Source organism: Rousettus aegyptiacus, unplaced genomic scaffold (genome assembly GCF_014176215.1).
Source record: "Rousettus aegyptiacus isolate mRouAeg1 unplaced genomic scaffold, mRouAeg1.p scaffold_m13_p_2, whole genome shotgun sequence".
Taxonomy (NCBI): Eukaryota; Metazoa; Chordata; class Mammalia; order Chiroptera; family Pteropodidae; genus Rousettus; species Rousettus aegyptiacus.
In genome coordinates this window covers 122041997-122062387 of record NW_023416295.1, presented here as the reverse complement: position 1 = coordinate 122062387, position 20391 = coordinate 122041997, and the positions used below count along the sequence as shown (strand labels likewise).

General features: G+C 34.3%; 2 protein-coding genes across 5 annotated transcripts in view; one reads left to right on the top strand and one right to left on the bottom strand.

The window, feature by feature from the left end:
- TAFA2 (TAFA chemokine like family member 2) overlaps positions 1 to 11353 on the bottom strand; it is a 422074-nt gene extending 410721 nt beyond the window's left edge. Inside the window, exon 1 of the mRNA XM_016150757.2 lies at positions 11322 to 11353. The gene's annotated coding sequence lies outside the window, so the exon portion shown is untranslated. The remainder of the gene's footprint in view (positions 1 to 11321) is intronic.
- Positions 11354 to 13574: 2221 nt separating this feature from the next.
- The window catches only part of USP15 (ubiquitin specific peptidase 15), a 104360-nt gene continuing 97543 nt past the window's right edge, over positions 13575 to 20391 (top strand). For 2 of the 4 annotated variants that reach the window (XM_016150747.2, XM_016150751.2), the window contains exon 1: positions 13575 to 13724. In XM_016150747.2, the coding sequence (XP_016006233.1) occupies positions 13636 to 13724 (89 nt within the window). In that variant the 5' untranslated portion in view covers positions 13575 to 13635. Of the gene's footprint in view, positions 13725 to 16585; positions 16764 to 20391 lie in introns of all 4 variants that reach the window. The other 2 variants (XM_016150748.2, XM_016150749.2) reach the window with 2 other exon arrangements.

Sequence of the window (20391 nt, the reverse complement as noted above, 5' to 3'; positions counted from 1 at the left end):
TCCTTCTGATTTATTTCTATATTTCTGTCTCCGATATCACTGATCCTTTCCTCCATTTGGTTGATGTCCCAAGCTTGTTAGTTCATTTTTCAACTCTTGTAGTGTTTTTTTTTTTTTATCTCCAGAAGATCTATTCTGTTTTTTTTTTTTTTTTGAGGGTTTCAATCTCTTTGCTCTGCTCATGTAGACGATTTTTTCAACTGAAATTGTTGATGTGACTCATTTTGGAACTCACTGAGTTTTTTCAGAAGTACCATCCTGACTTCTTATCATTTAAGTCACATATTTCTATGTCTGTAAGCTTATTTTCAGGAGACTTTTCTCTTTCTTTCTGAGATTCCTTGTCCCTTGATTGTTCATGGTGTTTGATGGACTATTTCTCTGCCTGGATATTAATGGAAGTGTGTTCTGCTTCCTCCCCCCCTCCCGCCCCCAGAAAAAAGATTTGTTATATAATGATCTCTGGCCTGTTGCAGGGAAGGTGTTTTTCTTTTGGTTTCCAGTAGGTGGTGTCCAGTTGGATCTCTGCTTTATATAATGTCTTAATAATGTCTTTTTTTCTCTTATAGATATTTAAACACACTGACTACCCTCCATCTCAGTTTCCTGTCAGTGTTGGCGACAGTTTCAGAAGTGTTTGCTCAGATTCCCCTGGGGCTCCGTAGTGGTCTGTCTCAGAGGGGCCCTCTGGGTTGGGGGTTGGGGGCTGCAGCTCAGCTTCATTTTGCAACTGTGGCTGGTAAAAATCAACTGTTTTGTTGTTGTTGTTGTTGTTGTTGTTTGTTTGTTTGTTTTTTGCTGTCTTGCTTCTCTGCTTTCTACCCTGGTGACTGGGCCCTGCCTCTGGCTGCATGGAACTCACAGCACTTCCAGGCAGTGCCGTTTAGAGAAGTCACCGCACCTTCTCCCTCCCCCTTCTAGCCCTCATACTAGCCTTTGACCCACCACTGGTGTCCCAGGCGAGTGTCTGCAGGTCAGAAAGCCTGTGTGCAGATCCTTCAAAGGGACATCTAAGGATGTCTCCTTCTATATTACCCAAATGTCCAGAATCTCCTCTGGTTTCTACAGTCAGAGTTATTAGAATCTCCTCTTCCCTGGTCTGAGACCCTGGACTGGGGAGCCCCCAGATGAGACCAAGACCCCTCTCTCATTCAGAACCTCTGCAGCCTCACTCTCCCTCTTGGTGATCTTCCACCACCCACGGGTGTGGGTCCAGCCTGATTCCCAACTTTGCCTCTCCTACCAGCTTCAATGTGTCTCCTTTATATTATCAGATGTAGGTGTTATGATCAACTAGACTTTAGGTGATTCGCCACATTGATTATTTTATAATTTGGTTGTAATTCCAATGCAAACCTAGGAGGAGATGAACCCTGTTTTTACCCAGTCCACCATCTTCCAGCCCCGCCCCCCTTATATTTGTTCTTATTTCTACTATCATAGATATACTGCTTTCTATATGCTATGCTTTCCATTGCTTCTTTTTTCCCCGTGTTCTCTGTTGTTGATCACCTTGGCTGCCTTCTATTGGATTGGCTCGATTTACTGTATTAGTTTTCTCTCTTCTACTCTTTTGAAAGTTATACATTTTCTTTTTCTTTTTTTAATAGTTGACCTTAAATTAGTAATATTCTTGTCTTAAGATAATCTAAAGTTAAATGATACTTTTATATTTCAGCAATTTATTGAATTCGTTAAATTATTTCCTTTCAAATTAAAAAAAAATTTAATTATAAAATACACAAAACAAAATTTACTATCTTAACCTTTTTTAAGTGTTCAGATTAGAAGTCTTAATTACATTCATGTTGTTATATACTCAAACTCCAGAACTCTTATCATCTTACAAAACTGAAACTCTGTACCCAATAAACAACTCTCAGCCTTTCGCAACCACCATTATATTTTCTGTGTCTATGAATTTTGACCACTCTTCGTATCTCTTGAAGGTGGAATTGTATAGTCCTTGTCTTTTTTTGTGACTGGTTTATTTCACTTAAAAAATGTCCTCAAGGTTTATTCATACAACTTCTTTTTTAAAATTTATTTTTCAATTATAGTTGAGAATATTATATTAGTTTCAGATGTACAATGCAGTGATTAGACATTTATATACCTTATAAAGTGACCACCCCTGTAAGTGAAGTATCCATCTGACACCATACATAGTTATTACAATGTTATAGACTATATTCTCTATGTTGTACATTACATTCCCATGGCTATTCTGATAAAGGCAATTTGTACTTCTTAATCACAAACAGAACTGCCAAACAACCAGCAATTCCACTTGTGGGTGTTTATCCAAAGAAATCCAAAACACTAATTAAAAAAGATATATGTACCCCCATGTTTATTGCATTATTGACAATAGCCAAGATATAGAAGCAACTTAAGTGTCCATCTATAGACAAATGGATAAAGAAGTGATACGTATATACAATGGAATATTACTCAGTCATTAAAAATAATGAAATCTTAGCATTGGCTATAATATGAGAGGACCTAGAGAGTATTATGCTAAATCAAATAAATCAGACACAGAAAGATAAATACTATATGATTTCACTTATATATGGAATCTAAAGAAAAACAAAATAAACAAACAAACAAAACAGAAACAAAGTCATAGTACAGAGAACAGAATGGAGATCACCAGATGAGAGTTTTTAGGGGATAGGTGAAAAGGTGAAAGAGATTAAGACATACAATTCTTTGTGGAACACTACTCCCTTAAAATCAATCTAATCATGGTTACATTTATTTGTTTCTTTGTTTACAATTGCCTCTTACATTTTACTCACTCCTAAGTTCAATTTTCATCTTCCCAAAGTACATCGTATGAGAACCTGTGAGGTCAGTAGGTTGTAAACTCAATCTTTTCCTAAAAATCTCTTTATTTCCCTTCATCTTGAATAACTTGAGTACAGAATTTTAAGGTGACAGTAATTTTCCCCTCAGCACTTTGAAGATATTATTCTAATGTCTTCTTGAATATATTGTAACTAAATGAAGAGAACTTTTTGATCTAAATGAGATTTGTTTAATAGGGAACTGTTTTTCTCTTTGTATTTATGATTTGCTCTGAGAATCATATTTTTATGTTTATGAAAATGAATTTAGGTGTTTATAGGTATGCATGTATACATTTTGATTTATTTTTATTTTTATTGTTCTCATCAAACTTGCAATTTCTGTACATATAGGTATATATGTGTTTATGGTGAGAAAGTATGTGTGCACACATGTAAACAGAGAGTTGTCTTTGTTTTGTTCTCTTCAAATGCATTTTAATTTTTAAATCTGAAAACTTTTTTACTCTGGAAAACATATTTAGGCATTATCTCTTTGATTGTTGTTGATCTTTTATTCCAAAACGTCAACTGGACAGATGAGGGGGGTCGTCCTTTCTCTATGTCTTGATTGTTCTTTTGTATTTCCCATACTCTATCTCTCTATTTGCACAATAGTAATATAATAGATTAGAGGTATTTTTCAGGAGGAATATACTTCTCTGCTACTGATTCTGGGCTTGCATAGTTGAGCTTGTCTTTTGATGTGCCTTCTACATGAGAACATGACTCAACTAGCTTCTGTCTTGAGGAGTACGAAATATATGTGGATCAACTTGGACCTAACCTGTAGTTTGGAGACCAGCTGAGTTCTGCCAAGTTAAACTCCAGCCAACCCACAAATGCATGGGTACGAAATATGTATATTTTATTGTATCCACTAGGATTTAGGGTGTTTTGAGAGGCAGAAAAATTTGACTGACACAGAATTTAGTATTTAAATGGAGTGCTGCTGTAACAAAACCCTAAAATATATTGCACAGGCCTTGGGAATGGGCAGCAGGCAATGACGTAATTTTCATAGGAGAATGGGAAAATGGTAGCAATGTCATGTAGTGGCAAAACATTTGGAAAATTTTTACCAGCAACAAAATATGAAAGGCAGAACATGTACTTAATAAATTTGTGAAACCAAATGAGGTGATTTCAAAGCAGAATGTTAAAAAGCTGGCTGCTGCTAGCTGCATTTAAAATGGCATAAGAAAGAGGTGAACTCAAAAAGAACTGCCTGGATTACAAATAAGAGTTGAGAAGTAATATGGAGTCCAGAAATTTTGAAACTTGCAGGGTTAAAAATGGAACTTTGAAACTAATGAAAAAATAATTTGTTTATGTCCAAATTTCATCTTCAGAGAAGAAGTAAATCTAGGCTCCTGCCAGTAACACATGACCACAGGGGAGAGGCCAAATTAAGGTTGTAACTGCAAACACCCTTTATTAAAACATCAGTGAAGATAAAGGTGGTATTGCAGGTCAGAGTGGCATGACAGCAACTCAGAAAATCCATAGTGGTTTGTTGTGTGGCCATGTATTCAACTTCCATTACTATGGAAGAAAGGGGGAATATACCCTTGAGGACAGTAAGCAGTCTCTACCACAGGGAGTACTATGATTTATGGCATTGTTAATATAGTTTCCAATTTAGTAGCCAATCATGTTACATTAAGAATGCTCAATATCATTACTATAGTGACTTATTGAATCTGTGTGATATTACAGCAAAAGCAATGAAATAAGAGGTTATTTAGATGCTGGTCGTGACTCTACTTTTCCTAGCTTTATGACCTTGCTAAGTCACGACCTCTCTAATTATTAAATTGTTCATCCAAAAGGTAAAGATTAAACTAGATCACTGCTATTGGTCCACTGAGTTCTAAGATCATTTGATTCTGATTCCACAATTTATGTTTTTACAGATTCTGTTTCCTCCTCATTTACCATTTCAATAGTCAAGCACTTGTTTAGGTTCTTCCCTTGAGCCTCCTTCATGTATATCAGCCACTTTAAATATTGTTTAAATAATATTTACTTCTCAGTCTCAAATAGTTGATTTTTAATTTTCTTTGTCCTTTCAAAAGTTTGTATTTTACTATTAGAGGCACGGAAAGTGAATAAGAGCTTTTTTCCTCAGTACTTATTATAGACTCTTAGGACTGAATTAGATATCAGGGTAATGAATCCAAAGCCCTGACTTAAACAGAAAAATATCCAACTACAATTTTAAATATATGAGTACAGGAGACTTCCCAAATTATTTGGCAGTAATTTCCAAATAGGAAATTTTAGTTATACCTAGCCAAAAGCCTTCAGTTCTGTCTGTCTCCAGTTAAAAATGCAACTCTAAATAGCATTTTTATAGCTGTTTTCCTCTTAATTATATTTAATCTTTTATTTATTTTTAATTATATATAATTAAATTATTTAAATTACATATTTAATCTTTCTTAGCTATTTAAAAAACAATCTTCTTATTGCCATAGTCACTGTGTTATCTAAGTTTATTTGTTCAAGACTCCTTTGATCCTCATGTTATATTCTTTCCTACCTGTCAAAATATGAGAGTCCAAAAGAATTAATTTTTATAAACAATACATAGGACCCTTCAGTACCTTTTAGATAAGTCATGTTTTCAATCCCAGGGGTCCCTAAGCTGCTCCCTAGGCATGTGCTCATAAGAAAGGCATAGGTCCGGGAAGGAAAAACCATTTAAGCTCATTTTGGGGTAGGATAGATATGGGTATCCACCATTATAGTACAAAATGTTAGGGGAAAAAAAGAATATTTACCAATGCTTTCATTTAAACACATGTGGTCTTGCTCTCTAAAAGTCAAGATTTCTCAAAGGACTACTTAACTGCATAAAATCATCTAAGATCCTTCCAGCACTGCAGGTTCCTAGTTCTGACCCCCTGATTTTCTGATTTGGGAGATACTCAAGAGTGTGCCATTTTTACATAACCTGTTTAGCAGGAGTCCCTCAACCCCAGGGCCCTGTGGCTTGTTAGGAACAAGGATGCACAGCAGGTGAGCTGCGGGCCTAGCTGGCAGATGAAGCTTCCTTCCTCTGTATTTGCAGCTGCTCCCCAGCATCACCACCTCAGCTCCACCTCAGATCATCAGGCTCTAGATTCTCATAACACAGGTCCTGGTGCCAAAAGGTTGGGTACTGCTGCCGTATAGGATTCCTATATACACTAAGTTTGACAGCAGCCTACAAAAAAAAAGAGAATATTTTCCTTTTTTAAGTGTTTTCAAAATGAAATAAACCTTTAATAATAATTTTTTTCTGAGATGGCAATCCCTAAATGCAGTAATAAAGATTATGATCTTAAAAATATAAAGCTAACAAGGTTTCAATATAAAGTCCACAAATTATTACACATTTAAATTGTCATAGAGAAATATGTATGGTATTTTATTGCCTCTGCTTAAACATTATCTCTAATTATAAAAATCCATATGCTATACAATACATTTGTATTATATTTACATTTAAACATAGCTCAACAAATTGTACACTAGGTGTTTTTATGTTAGCAGCACATCTCTTTTAACAGAAAAAAATTAATTACTTTGACATCATTTGCTAAAAATATCACTCAATGGATGCACAATTCTTAGTTTTATTGTGTTTTAACTAAAATACAATTTATATACTAAAAACAAGAAGCCCAATAGACTATAAATGATTAATGTGAACACGTCAAATAGGAGAAATTGTTGAATATGTAATCGACCTGCTGATACAAGCCAGCATCATTGAAGAAATTATAATTATTACAAAAAAAAAAACCTAGATGAAGTGATGCCAGTTATGTATGTGAGAACTATACAAGAGTTTGTTTATTTAATTTATTGAGGTTAAATAATACTAGAGGGTTGCAACTATATATTGAGCTCTTTTATGAGTTTCACATTCATTTTTTCATTCTTTTTTGACTGAATCCTATGAAATAAGTCTATTATTCCCATTTTAAAGATGAGGAAACTAAAGTTTCCAGTATCACAGAACAAGCAAGCTGCAGAGTGGGGCATTCAAAGGTTGGTTTTTCTGATTCTAAAATGTATAATCTCATTACATTTTCATTACATTTTCATAAACATTAAGTAATTTAAATTATAGATAGAGGGGTTTTATTATTAATCCCTCATGCCATACAAATCAGGTCCTATATAGTACATAGTATCCTCGGGCCACTAGTAATTTTACAATTCCGTGATTGACATAGTTCAAAAGGACCTAAAAAGAAGCATACTGGCTAACAAAAAAATTAACAGTAAATATTTTTATAAAATCACTAGACTTGTTTTATCTTCATTGTTGATATCTTCTATCAGAACTTAATAGAATGTATAATGCCCTATTGCTGAGAGATAACTGGAGGGCAACTGCATGAAAAATGTCTCATTTAATGTTTACATCACTTCTGGAACTTAAAGATATTCTTTAAGCCCTGCTATTGTTCTAAAACTCTTTGTAAGCAGTTTAAATCTTTTTGCTGTCTAAGCCAAAATGAAGAGAAGGATAGTCCAAATAAGAAATCTGAATAATTCAGTCCTCTTGGGAGAAAACAAACTTTATCTCTCTCAAATCTATATAGTTGCAGAATCGCCGGATCATTACAGGACTCTCTCACTTTGATGTGTAAATTTCCAAGATCCCTGAACATAAAGAAGACATTTTTAAATTCCTGCATGAAACTAATATAAGTAAAAATGGTCAAGTATATAAAGTTAAGATCAATATTTTGTTTAAATTAACTTGTCTTTTAAAACTAAAGATCAGCATGTTTGAAATGATTTAGCTTTCTAAAGTCCACTAATTATTATGAAGCTTGGGAAAGAACCCAGGGGCTACTCAACATTTTTCTTTTCTTTCTTTCTTTCTTTTTTTTTTTTTTTGTGAACTGGTTCTTAATCAACTTTGAAATCCATCAATGAATATAAATAACATATTCAATCTTGAAATCTGTCAATAAATGTAAATAATAAATAAAGAAAATATAAAACATGCAGATTTTCCTTATTATCCATCTTGATTTGCTCTATACCACTCTTGGTTGGACAGGATACCCAACTCTTTCTTGGAAAAGTTTCCCACCATTTTTTTTTTTTTTTGCTATAATTCTAGACCTATAAGACTATTTGATTTATTGATTGATTCAATGCAGTTTAGTTCTATTACCATTTAGTGAGTATCTACTATAGAGAAGACTGGCATCAACCTTCAGTATAGTGTCAGCTTTCATAGCATTTTGTGTGCTTCCAAAAAAGAAAATATAGTGACTCAGATTAATCAATTTGAGAATTTCATGCCAATGTTAAAATAAAACTTTCCACACATTTCAGGTAAAAAATATTTTGTTCTAACTTTTTTAATATAAGTAACTTTTGTTCAGGCAGACAGTTCATGCAAGTCCCCATAATTCCTTATTATCTTTTAAAAATTTTTATTAGTTTCAGTATATAGTACACTGGTTAGACATTTATATAGTTTATAAATGATCCCCCTAATTGCTTTTTTCTCTCCTCTGGCTCTCTACCTAGCTATTACATTAATGCTAACTGCATTCTCTTTGCTGTGCTCCACATCCCCATGACCATCAATCAACTACTAATTTGTACTCCTTTAACCCTTCACCCCATTCTCCCAGTCCCCCAGCTCTCCCTCCCCAAATTGTCCTCTATATTTATGAGTCTGTTTTTGATTCGTTTGTTCTTTGTGCTCCTTAGATTCTGCATATAAGTGAAATCATATGGTATTTATCTTTCCGTCTGGCTTATTTCACTCAGCATAATAACCTCTAAGTCCATCCATGTCATTGCAAACGGTAGAATTTCACTTTTTTAAATGGCTGCGTAATATTCCATTGTATATATGTATCATAACTTCTTTATCCAATCAGCTATTGATGGGCATTTAGGTTGCTTCCATATCTTAGCTATTGTAAATTGTGCTGCCATGAACATAGGAGTGCATAGATCTTTATGATTATTGTTTTGGTTTTCTTTGGATAAATATCCAGAAGTGCAATTGCCGGGTCAAAAGGTATATTTCTTAACAATTTTTTGAGAAACCTACATACTGTCATTCATAGTGGCTGTATCAATTTGCAATCCCACCAAAAGTGTATGAGAGCTCCCTTTTCTCCACATCCTCACCAACACTTGTTCTTTGATTTATTGATGATAGCCATTCTGACAGATATGAAGTGATATCTCATTGTGGTTTTAATTTGCGTTTCTCTGGTTATTAGTGACCTTGAGCATCTTTTCATATATCTGTTAGCCCTCTGTATTTCCTCTTTGGAGAAATATCTGTTCAGGTCTTCTGCCCATTTTTTAGTTGGATTGTTTGTTTTTTTCATTAAGTTGTATGAATCCTTTATATATTTATATAGTTTGTATATTAACCTCTTATCAGATGTATCATAAGCAAATATCTTCTCTCATTGACTCAGTTGTCTTTTTATTTTGACAGTTTCCTTTGCTGTACAAAAACTTTTTAGTTTGATGTATCCCTATTTGTTTATTTTTTCTTTTGTTTCTCTTGCCTGAGGAGATGTCTCTGAAAAGAAATTACTGTTAGCAATATCAGAAAGTTTATGCCTATGTTTTTTTCTAGAAGTTTTATGGTTTTGGGTCTTACATTTAAGTCTTTAATCCATTTTGAGTCTATTCTTGTATACAGTTTAAGAAAATGGTCCAGTTTCTTTCTTTCTTTCTTTCTTTCTTTCTTTCTTTCTTTCTTTCTTTCTTTCTTTCTTTCTTTCTTTCTTTCTTTTTTGCATGTATCTGTCCAATTTTCCCAACACCAATTATTAAAGAGACTGTCTTTACCCCCATTGTATATTCTTACCTTCTTTGTCATATATTAAGTGAGCATATAGGCGTGGATTTATTCCTGGGCTCTCTATTCTGTTCCATTGATGAATTTATCTGTTTTTTTTTTTAATGCCCGTACCATGCTCCTTACTATTTTACAACAGATTTTCTTCACCCATTTACATTAACTATAACCCTTGCAGGCATTTGAATTTCAGCCCTGAAAGAGTCTGATCACCGTATTTTATCATGAGAACGCTAATGCTCACAGAGATTAAATAACTTGGCCATGGTTACACAGCTAGTTAGTGGCACTGAGCCAGAGTCAAAATCCAAGTATACTCTCCCTTATACAAGACACTGTATTCATTTCACTACTTTTTCCTTCTCTTTATCAGGATCTAACATTTGTCTGAAATTAAAAGGCTTTGGATTTTTTTTTTTAAGTTTTAAAAACTGCATTGTGGCACTTAAAATTTTTATTGATATCTCAAGTTTCAAAATATCATTAACAAGTTAAACACTTGCTGTTTTGGTTTTTGTACTAATCCTCCACCTTTCCACTGCCTTTTAGCTGTTCAGAAAGCTAGTAAAGGGAGAAGGGACTTATAAAATTACAAAAGAGAAAAGAATGAAGGGTTTAGAGTGGTGAATGAAATCGGGGGGTGGGGTGGAGTGAAGAGGTTATCAAAAGGAATAACTATAGAGGAAGCATAAGGTGAAAGCAAAAAGTGAAACTGGTGTCTGAAGACCAAAGTTAGAAAGAGTTGAGAAATAGACAGCTAGGTCATCAATCATTTTTCTTTCAGGGTATGTGCTCTTTCTGGCAGATTTTTCCTTAGGCTCATGTAACCAGCACCAAACAAAATTGTGAGGTAGGCAAAGCTTGTGTTGGAATTTTCCTTTGTACTTTCTTCCATTCAGCTTTATTAAACAATGCAGTGCTTTTTTCTTCTTTCCCTGGCCCATCCCAGGCTAAAAACCGGTTCTCATTTGATATCTTAGTTTTAAGCCTTACTCTGTCTTTGGAGTGTTTACATTTGAAGTCCTATCTCTTAATTGTTGAGTACAAGAACCTTTCTGAAAAGGGATCATTTAAAATCACTGAGCAGAGAGGGGAATTATGTGGAAGATCAAGAAATCCCTCCTATAGTATCTAATTTCAAAAACTACTCTACCTCTATATAAGGTGCACTTTGTTCGTACCAAGCCTAATTTCTTAAGTATTCAGTATGCTTCTTTTCCCTTCATAAGGCTAGAAGTTAAGTTTTTGACAATCAAGAAAGGCGCAGAGAGTCTGAGAAGTTAATGACAATCACCAAGCAAATAGTACGTTCTTACAAAGTTAACTAAGGCAAGCATCAATGAAGACACTTATTCCAAATAAGCAGATATAACCCTGGCTTATATTCAGTTATCTGTGTGAATCAAGGGAAAGTAACATTTTGCATTAATTATTTACTTATTCAGTAGAGGTGTGAACCTTAACCAATTTAGTATTTATGAACAATATCTTATTTCTCTTCATAATTGAGTCGAAGAAGCATAAGTCAAAAAAGCAGAATTTCCCAAAACTAGATCATTAGAAAGTTGATTGCTATAATCAAGATCATAAAGGTCAGTAGGAAAAAAAAAAGAACTTACTCAAAACGTCTAGATTCTGTAGCTAGACTGTTTGGTGTCAAATTCAGGTTCCGTCACCTACAGAATGACAATAATAATAATACTTCATAGGGTTGCTATGACGGTTGAGTTAATACTTTGTTTAGAAGAGGGCTTGGTACTCTCTAAGTGCTTGTTAAATAAAATACTATAACTATTATTTCTTTCCTGACTCTGAAGGCAACTAGTTAGGTATACAAAATGACCTTATAAATCTGATGTATAATCCAAACTGACATTGAACTTGCACATCTATATCTAGTTAATTCGTTGCCTTGAACATGGTACAAATGAAATATTTTACTTTGCTTCATGGATATAGGCTTCAATATTTCAAAAATGCATTTTCTTGAAAGAAAACTGAACAGCAGAGTGTGCCTGAGGCATTGCCTCTCAATTATGTGATGTTTATAAAATGATAGCATGGTTTTGCTTTCAAAGTCTGTAATGATTTTTTTTCAACAGCTTTGAGATATAATTTATACACTATACAATTCATCCTGTCACCAGTAAACTTTAATCCATAACATTATGTTCCAGGCAATAAATACACATTGTTTAATTTGATCTTCATAAAAATCCTTAAGGTAGGTATTACTATGTCCAATTTTATGATCGAAATAAGTTAAATACTTTGCAGCTAGGTTGAGTTGAGGTTTGAACTCATATTCATTTAACTCCAGTATTCTTCCCACGTCTTGTTGCCTGCCTTTGGAAAATTACTTTGCTCCCTTTGAGAGATTGGCTGAAAAAGGGAGAAAATGTGACACTTTCATGGTACTTACAGTTAAAGAAACTCTACTTTTTTAACCTGTCAAAATAAAAATAAATAAGAAAAAGTACTAACTGGAATGTTTTCAGACTCAAATTAAGGATGATAGGATAATGGGAAATAGTATTATTATGAAGAAATAAGCAATCATGATGCTGATATACACAAATCGTAATGCTAATATATACTACTTTAATTTGAAAGAATCCAGTATTCTTACTAGCATAATTACACCCACCTTTACTGCATTCCCACCAAATAAGTTAATGTAGACATTAAAAATAAGGAAACAAAAGAGATCATGCAGGAATTCTTATCCATCTTGTAGACTTCTTATATAATTTACGTTATCTTAAAGTAAAATCTTTGTCATAGTATACATCATCATGCTTGGAAATACCTAGTTTTGCCACAATTTTTATTAAACATATATTTAGGTTGTTCTTATGTTAGGTAGCACTGTGCTAGCCACCAGATGTAGCGAGATTTAAAAACAAAAAGATGGATTCAGCGCAGCCTAGTTTATGTTTCAGTTAGGAATTTCATTAAGTAATGAGTGTGCTATAGCTGATAATCATCAGCACGTGGGCTTTGGAACTTGGGCTATAAGCTTGCCTCTCTACTTTGCAACGTTGGCTTTTTATTTTTGAGAGACTCAATTTCCCCATTTGTAATAACTGGCTTAAAATAAAAGCTGATATTATATAGTCTCAGGTAACACACCAAGGGAAGACGTGGCTAATAAAATGTTACTTTATGATATCCAGGAGAGAGGGTTTCTTGCAAGTTTTCTTCCCTTTTGATACCTCGCATTATTCCATACAAATTTTACACCATGTTCACAGAGAAACTGGAACTTGTTTTTCACTGCATCTTTAGCCGTCTGGGTGTGTCTGGGGAGGCGTCACAAAGAGCCTATAAAAGCTCTCCACCTACAGCAGGAGCGCAGGAAGCAACCCAGGAAGGGCTTTGCGGCTAAGCGTTCTGTTTCGGCTTGTTCTTTGTTCGGGCCAAACAGAGCTTGGGTTCTGTGACTGGCAACGAAAGGCTAGTCACGGAACTGTTAAAATTTCTGCTGTATCTTAGCCGTTTCCACACCCCCAACCCCGCCGTACCCTTCCCTCGAGCATGAGTGAATGCGCAAATATGGTTTTTCAGGTGTCTGTGGGAAAGCGGGAGGAAAAGGCAAAAGTCGAGGACGCACGAGGCGGTAGCACCTCTCAAGCGAGAGAGGACCGAGGATCCACAGAGAACAGTTAAAACCAGGTGGTCCCGGGGCCGGAGGAGGCCAAGGCGAGATGCTGGAGGACCGGGGACCGGTGGGGGGCAGTAGACCACAGCAGTGCACTCAATCCTCCCCAGGGCCAACGCTTAGGCGCAACCGCCCCCCCCCCCCCCCCTTACGTCTCCTTTGGTTTCGACCCGCCGACTGGGAGGGGCCGCGAAACGCCGTTCCCACAATGCTCTGGGGCGTGCCGCCGCCGCCGCCGTCGCTGCCGCCTCCGCTACCGCTAGTGGAAGAAGATGGCGGAAGGAGGAGCGGCGGATCTGGACATCCAGCGGTCTGACATCGCGACGCTGCTCAAAACCTCGCTCCGGAAAGGGGACACCTGGTGAGGGAAAGGGGTTGAGGTGGCCGCGGTTGCCGGAGGTTGGTGGAGAACTGGGCGGGAGCTGCGGGCTGGTGTCTTTCGCTGGTGACAGGTGCGGGCAGGTCCGGCGACGACCGCCCCGGGCAGCGGGATTTTGGCCGCTCCGGAAATGTTGGAGCAAAGACTGGACCCGAGATGAGGGCCAGAGTTCGTGGCTGGTCGGGACAGGCTGGGAGCCTTGTGGAGAGCGGCGGCGGCGACTCGCATAGTTCTTTTCGTCTTCCTTCCTCCCATAGTGCCGCTCCCACCTCAGGCCTTCCCGAACGTTAGGTTACAGTCGTTCTGCGTGAATTTCTTAATGTTTGACAGGTCGTGGTCCCGCAGCTTATCACTATCTCACCCTATTTACTTCTCCAGTCATTTCCTTTCCCGGCATTGTCGGCATCCAAGTTTCCTATTATTCTGATTCTTGTATTTTTCCGGGAGGAAGGCAGCAGGATGTTTGTGGTTTGTACTGTACAGGTGGCGTGTGTCAGGGAGCCACTTAAGAGAAGGAAACCTTAGTTCCTTGTCGGAAGGAGGGAGAGGAAGGAGTAGAGAACCTTAGGCTTGTGAGAAATACCACGTGGTCTTGTGCTTTAGTAGAGGCTTGGTAGAAACCGGCAGCGTTTCTTAGAAGTGCCCGCCTTCCCTCCTGTTTGAAGGATAACGTAGGCCTGCAAGAAGTCGATAAGTCCACTTGAGGTTTAAGTCACTTGCTGATATACAAACTTATAAAATACGAAAGGGTATATTTAATATAGTGATGTGGATATTTTAATACTCGTTGGCCATATCAAGTGGTATCCAGAATAACTTTAGTATATGAATGTGTAATATAAAGTGCCATGTTTATTAGAAAAGATAACGTGCCTCTTTTTGTAATAAACATTATTTTTATTTCCCATGGTCAGCATAACAGTTGTATATAATTTACAGTGTTTTTTCCTGTACTCCAGTATGAGTGAGTGGAAGGAGCATAAGATTTAGACCTGAATTAAGTCACCATTTCCACCACTTAACTTGCAGTATGACTTTGAGGAAAGTTAATTTAAATCATTGCGCTTTAGTATCTTCATCTGTGAAATGGACAACAATAATTTCATTATAGGGGTTTATCTTGATTCACTGAAGTATTCTAAGAGATTTTCTGTTTGTGAGATAATGTTAAATTTCAGTTACCTTCTTATCACTGCCATTTGCTTCTAATAAAATGCCATGGTGTTAGGATCATTTTTATGTAAGCTAGTAGATACATGGCAGACTTGGGACTTGAATTTAAGTACTTTGATCTAAATCGTACTTTTTTTTTTACTTTGTTAGGCTACATATTATGTTTACATGGTAATCTCTAAGAGTGTAAACATATACTTGTTGCATTAGAGCAAAAAATGTGAACGATCTAATAATTGTTATTGTTCGTATAAGAGCGTTCCTAAGATGTTTATTATTGTGGAGAAATTGGACATTTCCTGGGACACTGATGTTTGCTTTGGCCTTTGGATTGTTATAAATGAAATCAATCCTTGCTTCCAATTGTTTGTTAAAGAACACTTAAAAATTGTTAATTCACCTAGCCTGTTACCAACTCATAAAAGATAATTGTGAATTTCTGTAACAAATCTTTAAGTTAAAATATGTATGTTATTTATATGAATATTCTCTTTAATGTTATATTTTTGGTATAATGAATAATACTTGGTATCGTTGACACTACTGGATGATAGGAGCAATATACTTATTGTGGGCATTAAACTTTAGTATTTTTCCAATGAAAGCATTTTTGTGTTTTGACAAGGTTGCTGTAAATAATTTTAAAGAGTTAATACAGGAAGTCCATAAATTTGAGTCATTTCAATGCTTTCATTTTAAAGAAAGAGACTGAAGCCCAGATATTTAGGTAATACCAGAATTTTCATCCTTACATTGATTTTCCTGCTTATTTTAAGGAAAAAAAAAAATGTAGGAGCAAGATGGGACTGAGAAGTCGTAGAGACTAGTTTGTTTATATGTGAGCCAGTTTACTTTCAGTTAACAGAAGAAACCTGTCAAAAAAGGAAATAATGTAGAGCAAAAAGTTTTATTCAGAGTTTTAAAGAGAATAATTTGATAAGTACAAATTTGATAATATTCACAAGTATAGAACTGTTAAAGATATTTAATAGTTTAGTTACTTGGGCTCATGTTTTTTGAACTCACTAAAAATTAAGTTTTTAATTCATTAAAAAGTTACTTCTCTTTTTAACTATTTTTAAAAAATCTTTGGATCAGTCATTTATGGATATTGCAGTAAATTCTGTTTTTTTTTTGGTTCAAATGGGCCATATGCAAACAGAACATTGTCTTGGTATACGTTTAAAACCATTTTGGAAAATGGATTGGACTATTAAAAAACGGTAGTTTACCATAAGTTTATTCTTGAAAGTTTAGTACTGATGTTTGATGTTATAGTCACATGTATTAAAATGAATACATTTCATTAATTAGGTTGTGAGCACTTTGCAGATAATGACTATCTTGTAGTAGTCTGGTAACTTAACTATTAACACCTGGGCAAGGGTAAAGATTTGATTTGGCATGGATGCTAGATTTTCTGTTTATTTGTAAATAATGAATGATTTTTATCTGCAAACTGACTTTCTAGAGATGAAAATAAGTCACACATGTCTGAGATTAGGAACTATATGATATGTTTGGTACTAGACTTTATACTGATGAAAAGGTCAAAATTGATGCAAGAGAGTTATATCTCTTAAAAAGGTGAAGTATGAAAGTAACACTGATCTACACTAGAAAGAGTAAAGTACTAGTCTTATAATGCTGTTTCTTGATCTGTGTTTCAGCTCCAAGGAGAGATTCAGAAAACCATGAACAAGATTGTTAGAATTTAGGAACTATAAGAAAAGGATAAAGGAACTAGAATTGTTTAGCTTAGGATGAATGAGAGATAACTTAATCTTCAGATACATGATGGTTTCTCCTGATGAGACAAAAGGAAAATTTGTTTAAAGTACATTACATGTAAGTATATTAGGGATGGAGGAACCTTGTTAAGGGGGTGGTAATTAAATGAGTTTTAGACAAGTTGTGGTTTATGAAATACTTTCTTTGGAGATTGCTTTTAAAATAGCCCTATTATGAGGAAATAAACATAACTACAAATCATCAAAACCTCTGCTTTATTTCCTCATTTTTATTAAAATTTGTTCATTTGCCAAATATTTTTATTAATTTAAGTGCGAGTATGTTCAATGGTAACACAACTTCACAAATTAAATTTAATATATCATTTTTTTTTATAAACTCTAATAACTCAGTAGGTTTAAGGTAACTTTGGAGAGTAACTTAATTTGTATTTACAGTCATTTAAAATGTGTATGGTATTTTTGTTCCAATAAATTGCCAAGGAATAGTCAGTCCATCAGATCAATGAGTTTTTTTTCAAGAGGAGACATCGATTTCAGTTTTAGAGCTTTCCTTCCACACCTACTCTTTTACTTAGAAATCTTTGAGGCCTTATTTTATATAGTCCCTTATGTTTGTACAACTTTCATTCACACTAACAGAAAATAACCTTATATATTACTATTCTGTTATAATTAATTTTAGTTATGCCAAAGTTTTTACCACTAACATAAAATTACATCATTTTCAGGAACTGAAACCAGAAAGCAAAACTATTTTTTAGGGTTGGCAAATTGGTAAAAATAAAGACAGAAGTAGTGACATTAAAGCATATTTTCACATTTTAGTTACTTAAAATCTAGAAAAGCATTTTTTTTTCTAATTTAAGCTTTTTAATACGTTTTTAAATCGCTTCTGAGCATTAGTGAATCCAAGATTAGTGTACATTGTTTGGCCAAGATGATTCAGATCTTTAGTCAGTGATTTTATTTGTCTATTTAGTGACATTCAGGCTTTACTTTTTTCTAAATCATACCATTTTCCCCATTAACACATATAAGGTGTTAAATAAATGGTCTTTTTACCAGATAGTTTTGTGACAACTATTAATTATGCTTGCGCATATATATATATATATATATATATATATATATATATAAAATAAGAAAAAAAACCTATAACATTTCATTTAAAAACATTGTGCTAGGGTGCTGTTTTAAGTACTAACATATATCAATTTATTATCACCACAATTTTAGGGCACTAGAAAGTTATAATTCACACTTAACAGAATAGGAATCCTAGGCTCAGAGAGGTGTTCACACTGTAGTATATCTGGGATTTGAACCCAGGTAGTCTGGGACTTTAATTCAGTTCTTAAAATCACTGTACTACACTGCCTTTTATTTTAAAGATACATTTTTAAAAGTTTCACTTTAAAAAGAAAAAAAATTGACATTTTTAAAATCTTTAAATGGAGCTTATTTTAGTGGCACAATTCTACCATTTTATCCCCCACTTGTCTCTTGTGACTTTTAAGATATGATAGAATGTGTAAAAAATCTTAATAACTTGTTTCTGGAAATTAAAATGTTTAAAAATTAGTAGGTAACTAACTGAATATGTATTTCGATCCAAAAGTACATTAAACAAAAGAAACTGGAGTCATTTATTATTGAGATTTTGGATTTTAATTGTTTATCAGTAATCATAAACTTTTGTTAAGGGCCAAATGGCTTCTTCTCATATAGTTTTATAGAAATAACACATCAAGCAGATAGTAAGAGCTTGTAGGATATTTTGTTTTAGTACTTTACGTGTATTTTTAAAATGCTGGATTACAGTAAGCTAAAATTACATAAGCCTCTCTTCATGAATCCATAGGAATAACCTAGCTTAGAAAATGTAAAACATGATTGGTATGTTATGTTCCAGGTTTACCAACTGATTCTTTTTTCAGAAATAACTCTTTTAGTAAAATTTCAGTCTAAAGACATTTGAATTAAGACAGTGGAAGATACATAATTGTATTGATACCTTTATAATACTTCCTGAAAACTGACTGTCCAAGTTGCATCACTGCTAATAGAACAATCAGTTTTTCAGTCTTAGTCATTAGATATATCCATTTTATTACATGAATTTAGAGTGATTTTTCTTTATTTTGAGAATCACTTTAATAATGTCATGATTTTGATAAAAGTGAATTGAAACATCAGGTATTATTGGAAGGGAGATAGAATAAGGTTGAGAAGTATGTTTGCATACATTATCTGATTTGATCCTCAAAATAAGGATCAAAATATGTGTTTATGTTCCTTTCTTATGCATAAGGAATCTTAAATCAGTTGTTTTGTATGTGGTTTGCAAGTGATAATACCACCACTAGTAAACATTTATTGATTGCTTACTCTGTGCCAGCCACTATTCTAAATGCTTTATTTATGCATCCTTTAAAGTAAGTGTTCTTATTCACCTCTTGTTATAGACATTTGATGATTTCAGAACTAATTTAAGTACCTGATTTATAATTTAAAATACTAGATATATCACTATCTTCTTAGTATTAAAAATGTTTTATGCTATCACTAATCAAACATAGCTCAAATAGTATTTCATTAAATTATTCAACTATTAAATTATTCCTTGGTCCCCATCTAGAATTTTTCAACAGTTGCTAGTTTTTTTTCTTCCTTGAGTAATGTCATTTCAGTTTATACTTTTAGTTATTCCTCAGTTACCACTGTATTTCACACACTCTGTATCTCACATTTATGCCTTTGAAGTCATTTCTCCAGATTCTTTCTCCATATAGTCTTTAAAGAAGAGAGTGGAGTTTCTTTCAGTGTTGTGGATACAGATGAAAATGATGTATCTGAGGGGACAATCAAAAATGGCTCCTCATAAAGTAGTAAAGAAAGTAAGATGGTAATAAAAGAAAACTTCTGTTGGTTTAGTGTTATGTAATTACATGAGGAACACTTACTGTTTCCATCAGTAAGATTCTTCATGGTTTCCTTATAGCTCTCCAAAAGGAAAAGAATGGTAATGACGACTTTTTCTTCTCCATGAGGAGGAGACTTAAGAATGCTAACTCTTCCTTCCACTATTGGATACTTTTTTACTGTTAAGGAAAATTGGTTAGCAGAAGTAGCCGTAGAAAGGACTTCTTTTGTAAAAGAAGTCAAAGTCTCTCACAAGCAAGTCCAAGAGTGGCTCTGAGGGCGGCCTATTCCAAGTTTTAGAGTCAGTTAAATTAAAAACCTGGGAGCATTAGAGACAAAATTACTTGAGTGAAAAGAGCATCAAGCTTCTTTAGTAAAAAACAAAAAGATCAAGAATGATATGGGGAATTGTACACTTGAAGCTTACTGGATTTTGTTAACCAATATCACCATAATAAAAATAATAATAAATTAAAAGAGAAAAAGAATGAAAAAGGTGAAAAGAGACCCAGTAATTTGTATTGTTTTATATTATTTAACAATATGTTTTAACAGCTTGACAGAGTATAACCATTTAATCAGATTTATTTTTGATATAGATGGAAAATTTATATTCATAAATTTAAATGGATTTTAAGCTAGAGAAATGTTTGATTGTCAGAAGAGGTATAGCTAAGTAGTTATATGTACCATGTAGTTTTGGCTGTGGTTACCGCTCATTTACTATGCTAAGAGCTTTTGACATGTAGGAAGTGAGTGAGAATTCTCATTTTACAGTTAAAGAAACTGGGGTACAGAGT